The sequence below is a fragment of the Anomalospiza imberbis genome, chromosome 1, assembly GCF_031753505.1.
Source record: "Anomalospiza imberbis isolate Cuckoo-Finch-1a 21T00152 chromosome 1, ASM3175350v1, whole genome shotgun sequence".
NCBI lineage: Eukaryota > Metazoa > Chordata > Aves > Passeriformes > Viduidae > Anomalospiza > Anomalospiza imberbis.
In genome coordinates this window covers 93,609,500-93,623,706 of record NC_089681.1, presented here as the reverse complement: position 1 = coordinate 93,623,706, position 14,207 = coordinate 93,609,500, and the positions used below count along the sequence as shown (strand labels likewise).

General features: G+C 37.4%; 1 protein-coding gene across 3 annotated transcripts; it reads left to right on the top strand.

The window, feature by feature from the left end:
* The first annotated feature begins 8,017 nt into the window (after positions 1-8,017).
* On the top strand, positions 8,018-13,069 carry CCDC201 (coiled-coil domain containing 201). Of its 3 annotated transcripts, none has more exons than XM_068200270.1 (3): positions 8,018-8,130; positions 11,340-11,908; positions 12,810-13,063. In XM_068200270.1, the coding sequence occupies exons 1-3, from the start codon at positions 8,028-8,030 to the stop codon at positions 12,894-12,896; spliced, it is 759 nt and encodes a 252-aa protein (XP_068056371.1). In that variant the 5' UTR covers positions 8,018-8,027; the 3' UTR covers positions 12,897-13,063. The 3 variants fall into 3 exon arrangements, with proteins under 3 accessions (XP_068056371.1, XP_068056388.1, XP_068056379.1); XM_068200287.1 differs by lacking the exon at positions 8,018-8,130 and adding an exon at positions 9,383-9,491 and having other exon boundaries at positions 12,810-13,069; XM_068200278.1 differs by lacking the exon at positions 8,018-8,130 and adding an exon at positions 9,383-9,500 and having other exon boundaries at positions 12,810-13,065.
* The last annotated feature ends 1,138 nt before the right edge of the window (positions 13,070-14,207 follow it).

Genomic DNA, 14,207 nt, shown 5'->3' with positions numbered 1-14,207 from the left:
ACCAGCAGCTGGCAGCAAGCTGGGCAAAAAGGCTTCAATCTGCCATCAGCAAGCAGGGCAGCATCTCTGCTCAAGGGCCTGAAGAAGAGACACAGATAAGAAAGAGTGGTGTAGCCTAATTCATGTTCCCTAGTAGTTTAACAAGAACATGCAAACTCATTTCAAGAGCAGTCATGTTGTCTGTGTCTGGATACCACTCTTTACTAAAATACTAGAGGAAAGATACAGACTTGGAGTATTATAAGGCTGGTTGAATTGGAACATTCAATAACAAGACTGTGCAAGAGGAATCTTAATCGACTTAATCTGCAGATGTTTGCAGCAAATTCTGCATTGCTTCTGGACTAACTTGAATATTTGCTTAGACTTTGTGGGAAAAAGCATTATTTGCATCAGGTAGACATATGGGAAAACCAATGTATTCTTCTCTGTATTTATTGTTATAAAAGTTTTCAGTAGAACTCTTAATCTCATTTACAGCCCAGTAAAATTAATGAAAATATTAACTTCAACGATTTTTAGATTAAGCCTTATTCTAGTGTCTATTCCTCTGCCATGTCAGATGGGGTGTGACCAGTGTCTTCAAAAGGACCAGAAGGAGGCCTACTCTATCACAAAAGTAACATCTACATAGGTAAAATGGGTAGTCCTAACTTTAAGAAGTGAACAAGTAAATCAAGATGTCATTATTCCAACTTCTATAGCCCACTGAACCTAAAAATAATCTTTTTATCTTTATAGCTATACACTCTATATATATGTATATGTATGTATATACTACAATACAATAACTTAACACTGGGTAACTTCTAATGATAAATTGTCATTAATAATACGGGTCTATTTTTATGTAAATATATCATTGTAGAGTATCTTCCAGTCTTTTTCAGGATTGTTAAATTGAGAAGAGCAATTGAATATTTGTCCTATTTTTTGTTAAAAAGTGAATGGACTGAAATGTTAAATGTGAATGTAAATTTCTTATTGCAACTTTTATACTGAGTGTTTGCACTATTATAATTTCTGGAATCAAATTAAAAATAAAGGAAAAAATGGCTCGAATAAACAGCTGTATGAGATTGTTGTTTTGGTTTTGGTTTGGCTTTATGGGGGGAGGTTGTTTGGGATTTTTTATGTTTGTTTTTTAAATCAAGTTGCATTCATTACTATATACCAAGCTGCTTTTCAGAGGGTGCAGCCACAGCTTCTCAGTCAGGCTATGAACATGCCTGCAGAAATGCTGCAATTCTGCTTTCAGAATTGCTTTGAGCTAAAGAATCTCATGAAAAAAATTCAGCTCCCTTATGAGTTTCATTGATTTTCTGCATTGTCCACAGTGTAAGTCAGCTTAGGCCAGGACTACCATTCACTGTGCAAGAAGAGGAAAGTAAATATGCAATGACCAGTAAAATACCAGCCACACAGACCAGAAGACAGTGAGGGGAAGCTTATCTCTCCCTTTTCACAAAGCAGAAATGGTTAATTTAGGCCAAGTGTAGATTTTGTAGGCATTTTATATTATGCAAGATACAGAGCCAACCTGAGAGCAAAATTGCATAGGTTAACTTAAAATTGATTTTAAAACTGATACGGTTTTATGAGGTAATATGCCTCGCAAGAGAGTTGCTAAATTTGGGCAGTTCAAAGTAATTTGATTGTACCACTTCCAAATGACAGCAGACTCCCATCTGGCCAGCTCAGAGCAGAAGCAGAGATGCCTCATTCCTGTCCATGAAGATATGCCCTGAGATACCTTGGAAATGTAGGGTCCCCTGTGATGTATAACAGCCTGGGCTCAGATGCAAAGGGTTTTAATCCAAATGCTAGACAGAATCTCCCCAGCTTCTTTTCTTGCAGGTTAGAGAGCACAGTGTGAGTTGTACAGAATTGCAGGGCTGTGTGGGAGTGTGATGGAACTGTTCTTGGTTTGCCCTTACATTAGTGAGAAGTGTTTAAGGCCTTATGTAGCCATTTTTTGCCTTGTCCTTCCCTTCTGAAAGATAACATGCCAGACCTCCCTAAGTGTAAATCAGAATGACTTCACTAAAGTCAAAAGAACATAAATAAACTGAAAATCTGTCCTTCACCTTTCATTGTACCTATTCTACCACATTGGTATTTTAAGGCTTTCTCTTAATACTGTGTAACCCTTTGAGTGTTGTTTCGGGGAATTCTATGTACATGAATACACACAGAGCAATTTATACCTGTGTATGAAATATGTACACTCACAGATACATATGTTAACAAAAGTATATGTTCTGGGTTAATGACTCAGGTCATTACGTGGAGACTTTTTTCTGCCATGTCCCATTACACAGGCAAATCACTTCAGAGACAGTATGAGAATTGTTTTTCCTTAAAGAACGAGGCAGGATTAGTATTAGATTGTTACCCATCTGGTAACACTTTTGGACATGAGAAATTCCAGACAGCATTTCCATAGCATAAACCACCCAGGACTGAAACTGAGCTTCTTGTCCAAAAATATTACCAGAGGATATTGTCAATTTCAAACAGGCAGAAGGGGAGAATAGAAAATGAGAACATTGTGTACATTGTCCATTGTGTACCTTGGTGCATTGCCATTGTATCTGTGCCAAAGTCTTCCAGTTCTGCAGCCATTCCCTAGAGCAGTGGGTCACCTAATGCCATTTCTGCTGGCAGAACATGGAAGGAAATGGAAGGAAACAATTATACAGGTATCAAATCATGGACCATATTCTTGTATGGGCCATTATGATGGATAAAAAAAGAGTCATAGTTGTAAAGTGAGCCATGTATTAGAGATTGTCTGTGACATTTTTGGCTCTCATGAAACCCTCTGAACTGTCAAGAGAGCATTTAGAATGGGGGTCTTGAGGTGTAGTCAGGCTGCTCAGGAATCCTGGTCTGATCCTAATATCCAGACTTGTGCAGATTATTTCTGCTGTCAACTTCAGCAGTAGTTTGCATAGGTTTCCAGGTTCAAAGCGCAGAGAATAGATACTGGTTTTTGATATTACATTAATATGAGTCTCCCAGGATTACACTATTCCTGTATTTATAACCAGGCATTTGTTAACTGTTATTAGATTGAGCCACAAAGAGCTAGAAAGGAAGAAGCTAGTGATGAAGTAGTCATTATTATCAAGAACCTTTTCATTTACAAGGCACACTCTGAAGATGCCAATGATGTCTTTCATAGAGACAGTGTAACATATAAATTACTACACCATCACAGACAAAGCAGATGTGCTATCAGAAGTGCTCTGCTTCACTAAGTCAGTGGGACTCTGATTAATTAATTAGCTTTTCCCCAGCTTAGACTACCAGGGGATTCATCTGCACAATTTTAATGCCGCAAGACAGAGCCATTTATATTCACCTGGTCTTACTTCCTGCACAGCACTATACTCAGTCTGGCCATGCTACTGCACTGCACAAACACAGCACTTTTAGTTTATTATTGGATGTAATAAAGTAAAACAAATCCATCATTTTCTGGTTGCTGAGAGATTTGAAGCGAAACGTTTCTTTGGCCAAACTGGGCTCATACTATTGCCAGAGGTCATGAAAGCAGCACAGACTATTTTCCCCCAAACTCTATAGTTACTCTGTATGTTTATTGAACTTTGGCAATACTGTTATGTGCTCCTCAGCAGCTCTACCAACATAATTAAAAAGGAGCAGTTGTATCAGAAAAGACACAGCAAGTTACTGAGGAAAAGTCTCAGTTGAATATTAACTCATTGACTTGTGGGGTGTAGAAACACAAAGGAAGTGTATAGGACAGTGACTAGGGAATAAACAACATGCAGACAACACATAATGGCATTCTGGTAAGACAAGAGTGTAACGAAGATGCAATTACAAAGGCAGTGTTAAGACATTGATTTTATCAAGGTCAATGACCTCTTCTTCTATTAAAGTATACCTGACTTCTTACTACAGAGGTAATTAGATTTTTTGGATTCTCCAGACTTCTACATAAAAAAGTTGATTTTTTTTCAATTTTACATGCCTCACAATGGTTTTAGACTGGCTACTTGTGTATTATAACCTTGTTTAACAAAGAGAGACAACAATTTTTAATGCTTTAAGCTTTCATAATTGATCATAATATTGCAGCATCTTTTTACATGTACAAACTAATCTTCCTTTCACATAGACACCAAGGACTCCGAGGGCAGAACTAGTCTAAACTGAGGGCGGACTGAACTGAGGATGGCACTGAACTTTTCTATGAGATGTAAAGGTATGTTCCTTAAGGAACTTGTTTCTTCAGTCCTACTATTACATTAAAGCAGAAAAAAAACCTGGCTATTAGAATACCACTTCCAATTGCCTGCAACTCGTGGACCTCGGTGAAAAATTTATATTGACACCCATATTTGAAATGGTTCAGGGACAAAGAGCCAAGTCTCATTATTCCTTAAACTCTTATTGAAATGAATAATATGGAAGATAATTAAGCCATTTAAATAAGGGTTTGACCTTCTGAGCAGACATGAAACCCAGTAAGTAGCTCAAGATCATGGTTTTGAATGCACAAAATTGGATTTGTTGTCTAGTTGGACAGGTCCAGTCATAACAGTCATAACCAAAACTGTAGAAATATATAACCTGAAGCACACATCATAACTCAGTGTATTGCTAGCTCAAAGCCAGTTTTTTACTGAAAGATTATGAAATCGCTACACCCATTTATCCAGGATTCTCTAAAGCCTTCCTCTCAGGCTCCTTATGAGGTGCTCCTATGATCAGATTGAATGAAAATTATGCTATACATAAGTCTGTTCCAGGACACTGTAGAAGGACATTGATCTTGCCTCTGGCCAGGAAAAAGTCATTGCCACACTGAAAAATGGAAACCTCCAACACTTGTAAAGGCACCACTTTCACATTACCACTATAACATAAATAATATGTGAAGAAAGTGTTCCAAAAGGCAAAAACTTTAAAATTACTGAAGAACAAGATTGTACATAATGCTTTTCAGGCACTGAAAACTTTGTTTTACAGACTACAAAGGATTCATATTGTCCTTGGTTTCTGAAGGTTTCAGCAAATCTGAAACCTTCAGAACCTTTCAGCAAAGGTTTTGCTGGTGAAGGGGCTGGCAGACATGCTAGGCTGAGGATACTGGTTTTGTCTAGGTTGGAGAAAAGGAGGTTGAGAGGTGATCTCACTACTCCTGACAGATTCCTGAGGAGGGGAAGGGGAGACGGAGGTGCCAATCTGTTTTCCTCGGTACCCAGTGTCAGGGCATGGGGGAATGGCTCAAAGCCATGTTCCTTGGGGGAGGTTTAGATTGGACATTAGGAAACATTTATTTACCAAGAGGGTGGTAACACACTGGAAAAGGCTTCCTGGACAGGTGGTTGATTCTCTTTGCCTGTCAGTGTTTAAGAGTTATTCAGAATCATTCACCTGTAATTAGATCCTTTATCTTCAGTCAGTCTAAAGTGTCAGGCAGTTGGACTGGACGAATATTAAAGATCCCTTCCAACTGAAATATTCTATTCCTTTCTATTATAATTTGTTATTTTTTATTCTACTTTAAAGTGTCTTCCAAACACATATATAAAATGCCTGTCCCCTCTATTTACCCTATCACAAAACTCAGGATTCTCAGTGGTGTCCAGACATGTAATTCCTACTGAAATAAGTTGAAATAGTGCTGAGGTGCTTTTGTAAAATTTGCAAAGTTCCACTGGCTCCCTCTGTGCAGCTTTATACATTTGAAGAGATTAAGTCCACAGAATGTGTTGCAGTGTTTCCATTTCAATGTCTGTGGCTGCCCAAGGAGCTTACTGGGACAGAATCACTTCTCCATTTGCCCACTGTACCATAATGCTTTCCAGTTTCAAAGGAGGCAATATTCTGCAGAGGTTAGTTCATTGTGAGGCTCCCTGCTTATTTTAGACTTCACATTAACAAATAAAATGTTTCATTCCTATTTTCACTAAGGAGCTCGGCCTGATCAGCAACTCTTAGAGCACTCCTGATTGACTTGCCTATATACAAAACACAGACACAGGAAGAATAGTTTATGTGAATTTGAATCAGATTTGTATTTTTATGGAGTTTCATCCATAAACAGCTTGTAATTTGGGCCCAAGTCTTCTAAATCACTTAGGAAACTATTTCATTTCCTTTCTTTTTATTTTTTGTTTGTTTTGTGCACTCCTTTTATCTTTCTTCTAATTTATTCTTTCTATATGAGTCTAAATTTAGGAAAACGTTTTCACATTTGTGTCCCTATCTTAATTTCTTCTTTTCACTCTCCTTTTGTTCCTCACCACCATTTCCATGATTCCTCTAGCTCTTCCTTCTTCCTTATAAGGCTTTGAGGGTCATTCCACCACAGCTCATCAGAGTAGAATGCTAAGCTCTAATTAACAGCTCCAATTTCTTATTACATACTTGGAATCACCCTCAATGCCTAAAAACATCAGAGTAGTTGCAAGTGCAGGGAGAGGGCCTCTTAATGTTCTGCCCAGTAAAGACTGCACCTAGCCCTTGGAGAGCACCTAGCTTGGAGACTTATGCAAGATTTGTGACTTTATAAACTAGAATTGCACATCCACTTCAAGAAAATATGTTAGGGAAGCATATGAGCTAAGGATGGGTTCAGAATACAAGTTCCCTTCAGGAGAACTGTTTGGCAACATTGTCAGACTAGAAAAGTAAGAAATTAAAAGAGCAGCAATTGAGAAATTGCAGTCTCTCAAAACAAATCAGAAGACAAAGAGAGAAAGGTGTCCATTTTTGTCCCTCTGTGTATATTATCCCTTGGTAAATTGAAAAATAATTCCAGTATTTCCCTTTTCCAGATGAAGCCTCCCCAAAATTCCATGTCTTTGAAGTGAATTCATGTATGTGAACTGGAATGAAGGAGCTGAAATTAAACAAAACACTGTGCTGTTATTCTATTCCCACTTTTGTTGGGTTTGGAAGTAAAAAAAATAAAGAAGAATTAATGTTTAAGAGAATGCAGTAACCTAAGTAGGTTTTGCATTTTTGGAGTAAATTTAGAAAGAAGATTAAATTTCTCCTAAAATGAGATCAACAAAAGAATCTTTCAAGACATAAACCTAAAGCAGTGGGAGTTTGATATAATATATATGAAGATATGTAATAATATTGCTAGAATTGCTAGAATTGAGTGCCATCTTGCATTATGCAACAAATGAGAGGAGTTTTGTGTAAATATAGGCCAAAAGGCTGTATACAAACCTTTGAAGTTATTGTTCAAAATACCAAGTAGACAATGTTGAAGATAAAGATGATCATTCCAATGAATGCAAATTTAGTGAAGGAATTATTTATAATAAATAGGTCTGAGTGCAGGACACAGTATGTGTCATTCTTTGAAAGATGCAAGAAGCTTTCAAGGTGTCACTCAAGTCACAGTTTGGATATTTGTTCAGATATATAACATGGATACACTGAGACCAGGGAATATCATCACTACAGATGTTCTACTGAGATCTGATTCTTAAATTAATATTGGACTCTTTTCTGTCTTATCTCTGTACAGTTATGTCTTTCCTATTCACTGTAACATCCTGCCACCACTTGATAAAGATACGGATCTGTGGGACATAAGATAAACCATTATTAGCAGCAAGAACAATTTACAAATGTCTTAATTTGTCTAATGAGACTATTTAGCAAGGTTCTAGATAAAACAGAAGGCTTTTTAGAAAAGGGGAAAGTTGTTTTTTAAGAGTATTGCAGAAAAGGCCATGGAAGGTAGACGTAAAGATGATGCAGCTACAGACAGCACTTGCAGCACTGTGAGATTCCATGGAAAAGGACACAAAACGTGAGGAGAAGCACAGCAAGGAGTGCCAAGCACCAGCTGGGAGGCAAGGCCATGAGGTTTTGAAGGGGTCCAGTGAAATTATGTCAGTTCTTAGCACTCCAAAAAGCTTCTCATGCAGGTTCATGCTGCTCAGTGTTGTTTGCATCATTGCCCTGCTGGGAGAGGTGATATTATGTGCCACGTTACAGCAGGACAGCACAAACATTGTGACACCATGTCAAGACATCACTGTGCTCTGTACTATATAAGGAACTGGCTTGCTGGGTCCGCAAGGCACAGAATGGCTGACCTGGTGGGTTTGTTCACCAAGCCACAAGGTATGAAAACTAACTACAAATATTCAAAATAAGGTAAAGATTGGTCTGTTTTTATAAAGGGCTGAGACTTTTTTTTTCCCAGCCACAAGTATCTCAAAATAGTTTTTGTTTAATTCTCAAAATATTACTGTAGGAACTTCCTCTGGGAGTTTAGGAAATAAATAGTTTATTCTGGACAGACTATTTATTTCCAATATGTTTACTCATGCAATCCATGTGATTACAATGTGCCTTCATTTCTCAAGCTCTCTTTCAGCTCCTTAGGGGCACATAACTTAAGCCTAGCAACTTTATCCATATATTGACAGGCTGTTACTTCTAAATTTTGAACTGGTAGCTCCAATTCTCTATTCATAGTAAAACTATTAATGTGGCAAAAGAGAGTGGTTTATGATTAGGTTTGAAATACCCAGACTCCCTGGAACCAAAAGTTCAAATTCCTGTGAGATCAGTGTTTTTGCCCCTCTGTCTGTGCTAGATGCACTCTACAACCCCAGGTCCAGGTCATCCACATAAAGCCGTGAAATTAGGTCTGTCTCATCAGCTTAAAGGTCCACAGGTCATACTTTGTCAAAAGGGGCTACCCCACTATTTGTGCACATGCTCCCTCACACCTGCTCTTGCTCTACAGCATTGTGATAACAGCTGTTTACTGCTAGCTACCACAGAGCTGACTTGCAATTCAGGACTGGTATAGTCCAGCTGCTTTTCATTTGATAAAAATTACAGTCTTCCACATACCATTTCAATCCAATGGAATTCTAATCTAAGAGCTGATACTTTGAAAACATGCTTCAATATAAAATGCTGTCATTAGCTGTTAGCTGCAAACACCATGACATTCACACTGAAATTTACAGTTTTTCAGTTTATTACAGCTTCCTTTTTTCCTAAAAGAAGAGCTTTTTCATGGCAGATTTAACATTAATTTCCCATTTATTTTTTGAACAAGAAAAGCAGTGAGAAAATATAATCAGGATGGCAATATACTCCATCAACATACATCTATCTTGCAGCAGATCCTTAATGTGCCTTAAGTAGCCATGTGAAGCCAATTAACCACTAGAGTATTTTTGTGATTGAAATAGGCAGCATACAGCAGAGATTAAATAGCAATAAATATATAGAATATAGATAAGTTAGGTATCACATTTTCCTATGATTAATTAATCCCAGATTTCTATTTGGGTATTTTTTCATTTAGAAGGAATGCTGATACTCCAAAAAAAAGCTAAATGTGTTAATTAGGGAGTGTCTGTAGCAAAGGATGGCCAGGGTAAACAGGTTTATAAGAAGAAAAGTAGCAGCTGAAGCTAAATTACTTAAAAAAAGGAAGGAAGGAAGATATCAGATAGAACCTGGTAGGTCTGGTAAGCCTGCTATATTTTGTCAAATTTCCTGCAAAATGAATTATCTGTGATACACTTTGATATTCTCAAATATATTTCTAAATATTATATTAAATTTCTCTGTTGTTTTTAGTCTTCTCTCCTTTATCTATAGTGGTGTTAGACCAGAAAAACCTGTTGCTTATGCATATTTATCTTTCTAAAACAGAGAAATGTGAAATAAAAAAAATCATTGTTGTTTTCCACAAAAGCTTTGGTAGAAAAAAATTGTTAAAAACTAATTTAAGAAAGAAATAGCTCTTAATTGACCACTTAATGATGAAGGGGAAAGTATTAAAATATATAGCTGAGGATAGGTTTGTGGGAGGAGTGGTAGCTGCAATGTCCTCCTTATTCCCTTTCTAAGCTTAATCAAGGAAGGCTCTGTGATAAAGACTAAAGCAAGTCAATCTAACTAAACAGGAAAGGAGAGTGCTTCCAACGTGTCACACAAGCCAGCACTGCTAAGAAGTGAGAGAAGAAATGGGTATCCAAACAAAAATTACTGTGGAGTACACCTCCCTCTTTGTAAGGGAAAAAAAACAACCACAAAACACCTGACTTCTGCTGATCGAAGAGTCAGTGCTCTATCTCTTGCCTGCCTCTGTGTTTAGAAACACAAAGTGGATGTGAAACTCTACTAGAAAACTTAGATGCTGCACAGATGCAAAACACTGACAAGGAATGGAGAACTAATACCTTTTACTTCAGCAAATATATTTTCCCTGTCTTCTTGTGCCCTACTTCATGGTAGTCCTGTTTTTCCCCTCCAAGGCTGCAGTCTATATACAGCTTAGAATATGGCACAATCACCCTGCATGAAATATCTGAACAACCTCATGAAAGCAAAGAGTTCAACATTTACTTGGAGTACTTAACTGCTCACCTGATTTCAGTATTGATCTTAAATATATCTCAAGTCATATATCTTTATCTTGGGCTTTTCTGCCCCAAAAGTAGCAAAAAACAGAAAGAAAAGGTTTTTTAGAAAAGGGGAATGTTTTTTAAGAGTCTTGCAGAAAAGGCCATGGAAGGTAGACATAAAGATGATGCAGCTACAGACAGCACTTGCAGCACTGTGAGATTCCATGGAAAAGGACACAGAAAGTGTCCAAAGAAAGTTTTTTTACTGGGGGTTTGCAAATGGATAGGAATAATGCTACACGCAAAAGCAAGCTTGCCATTGTGAATTCAGTTGAAAACAGGCTTGCACAGAACATATATTTTTTAGAATCAAAGCTTAGCGTCAGCTGAAGTAAGGCAAATGTCAAGTAAATAGAAGGGAGTTCGAGGTTTGTGAGCCCCCTTTCAAGGAATTAAGGGAATGGAAATTTGATTAAGAGATCATTGGTGAATCCAGAAATTCTCTGCCCATCTCTTTGGGGCACTTGATTTCTTGCTGCACAACAGCAGTCCCTCTGCTATCTAATACTTTTGAGCTACAGAGCATAAAGAGTGTTAGCAGCTGAAACCCCAAAAGTATATTATTTATATACTTGGAAGAGGAAACCCTATCTTAATGATGTTGCAGTTAATGAAAAATCTTTTAAAATTCTAGCACACTTGGATCTCCTTATGCCAAAGGCTGAGAGAGAAGTAAGTGTTGGATGTGTGACCAACTGTGTTCTTGTGTTCTGTTTTCAACATGTCTCTTCTAATTGCTTGAACACTGATCTATATAAAGGATAAATTCCATGTAAAGACAGAATATAGGTATGAAAATAGTAACACTTCAGATTTGATTTAACAGCTTGCTGCTAAAAAGCAGCTTGTATTGCATCTTTTGTAGTGTGAACAATGACACAATCTTATTTTCTTAAGGCAATAAACGTGACTTCAAGATATCAAAGGAAGATGATTATTTTCTGAATGTTAAAAGATCTCTGAAAAAGAGAATGGTGAAACACAGCACCCCAGTGGACTCAATGCTTTCAAGAACAATTCCATCTTTTACAGATCTGACAAATCAGTCAATCAAGGACCAAGATGCCACAAAGAAAGTTTATGGCTCTCCAATGCCAAAATCAAATCTAAGTAGAACATTATCTCAAGTATCATTAGTACATGTTGATGCACACATTCCTCCTATGTCCCCAAAAAAGCTTTCAACGGCATTTGATTTGCAAGAACTAAATAAAGAGAAAAGCCAAAGCTCTCGGATTGTATTTTCTAGAAGGAGGCTTTCCACTGTGTTGGCTTCTGATGAATCAAATCAAGAGCCAGCTCACAAGATTGTCCCAAACACAGAAACTCAAGCTAGCACCAGAGCATTTATGGATGATGCAGGAACTCCTAAGAGCAGACCCTCATGGCTTGTTTCTGGAATACCAGGGATAAAAGATCCCCTGGTAGCAAAATCCAGAAAGAAGAAAATTAATAAAACTCTTCAGGTAAAGGCTTTCATTTAGTTATTCAATAGTTAAGTTACACAACCTTCTACTAACACAGAATATATACAGATATTTCTAGTAAAGTGGGTATAGTTTACTACAGGAACACGTCCAAACTTTAGCAGTGAGGACATCTCTTTATGAATTGCATCATAACCTGGTAAACACTGTGATACTATTCCTAATCACAGACAGGATGCCATGCAAACTTCCAAACTAGCATTTGTTTCAGCTTGTGAGCTGGTATGATTCATTGTGTACCCAAGTGGGAAAGTATATTTTTTTAATATATCTTTCTTTAGAAGATACTTAAGAATAGGAAGAAATCAGTAATTGAAATTCTAAAGTTTCTTAATGTTAGCAAGTCAGATCAAACTTGAGGAACAATAACTTTTTCTGTTAAATCCAAACTGTAGTGCTTTATAAAAAGAATTGCAGTCATTGCAAATGGGTTCTTGTGAGCAGTCCTTTTGACTAATGTAGGGTTTCCTGGGGAAAGCTTAGATTAATAGATGCTCTGCAGGTGTTGGTTGTCTGTGGTGCACAAGAAATCCATTTTCTGAAACTTTAATAATTTTCTAAGGGCCTGTGGAAAGCCCATAGAAAGGATAGGAAGGCAGCAGAGTTAGACTCTGAAGGTTGTCGTGTCAGTGTGAAGCCATCAAATTCTGCTCTGCTTTGTTTTTTTCTCTGTACCATCTTGTTCTTGAGTGTGTTGAAAACTCAAGAAAACTTGCCAGCTTTGAGAGTAAATGCTTCTTTGCTTAAAACAAATTGAAAACTCCAGCCAAAATTGAGTTGGGTCATAAGTCCTTTGTGTAGCTGGTATCTGAAATACAGAAAGCAGGTGGTATCTGAATAGATTAGGTTGATTAAATAATATTTTTTTCTTCTGTAACAGAGAAAGAAAGAAAGAGAGTGGCTGCTTCGTCAACTTAAAAACATTGAGGAGGCAACCAAACATGAACTGACAATTGAAGAAGCTTGATTGGGCTACCTGTGGAATAAGTGCTAGCACATCTGTCTTGTGGGAATGGTGAGTTCAAATAAATCACACTCTTCATTATAGTGCCTGTTAGACTTCCTCTTTCCTTCCAAAATGATCTTTTGCTGTTGCTTATTTGTTTTGTCATTCTTTCTTCTTAAATCCAGGAGTAGCCAAGCATAAATTATGATGAAGAAGAGACTCTCTTTTCTAAGGAGAGTTAATGTTAATTTATAATGGCTGAAAGCCCTAGAACAAAGAAGGGAGGAAGAACTTAATGTTTAAGAATCATTCTTCATCCTGCCACAGCCCTCCCTGGCCTTAATCTTTCGTGTAGCAATTAAATCTTATAGGGTTGTTGATCTTTCTTAACAAGAAGTCACTAGACAAAGTCCTAGTAGCCACATAGAGTGTAATCCTGGTTAGCCAAAGGAGAATCTCTTTCAAAGCTGATGCAATCTGGAATGTTTTTGCTGCTACCTGGTGAGATGAGGAAATACTGAGGCACCAAGGATGAAGGCCATTCTTTAGAGATTACTAATTAATGACAGCTTATTTTTAAGTTTTGGTTCAAAATCAGTTTGTCCCAGCCTTAGATTGTAAATGCAACTCACTGTTGTATTGGAGATACTTAATCCTTGGTTGTGTGTTTTGAGGGAGAATGGGGTTTCTGGTTTTTGTTTTTTTTTTTTTTTCCTCTGGAGCTGCTGCATGGAGGTAAAGAAGGGTGTCTTACCTGATAGCTGTATTGTCAAAATAGTAATTTAACTCAAAGGAACTTTCTGAAGCATCAGTCAAGAATTGATGCAAAAAGCACAACATTCATGTTCATTTCTACTGCTGTCTGTTATTTAATCTTTAGATTATACAGGCAGAGTTTATAGTTTCTAAGTTATCTATCGGGTGGCAACAGCAGGAATCCAGAACAGATTTACCACCTATATACACATATTTCTGCAATTGTGTGGCTCTAGCATGTGCACTTTCCTGGTTTACACTGGTTTTGCAGCCATTCCAGGCACTAATTACCCTAAAGGGAAGAGGTCCCATTTAAAAGAAGCCGCCAATTAAGAATGTACACAAGGGGCGCTTTTGCATTTCCTTTCCACAAACTGTAACTTGTAATATCTCACATCCAATTCTCTATGGCAGAGAAGGAGAAGTATGTCCATTGCCAACATTATGAGACAGGCCAATCGATAGCATCTGTGTTACACTCCAAAATGTTAGAGTGGATTTCTGGTTTTACAATCTCTCTCAGGATTTAAAAGGAATTATGGTGGTTTTGTTAATGATTCTTGAAATGAAATTCTT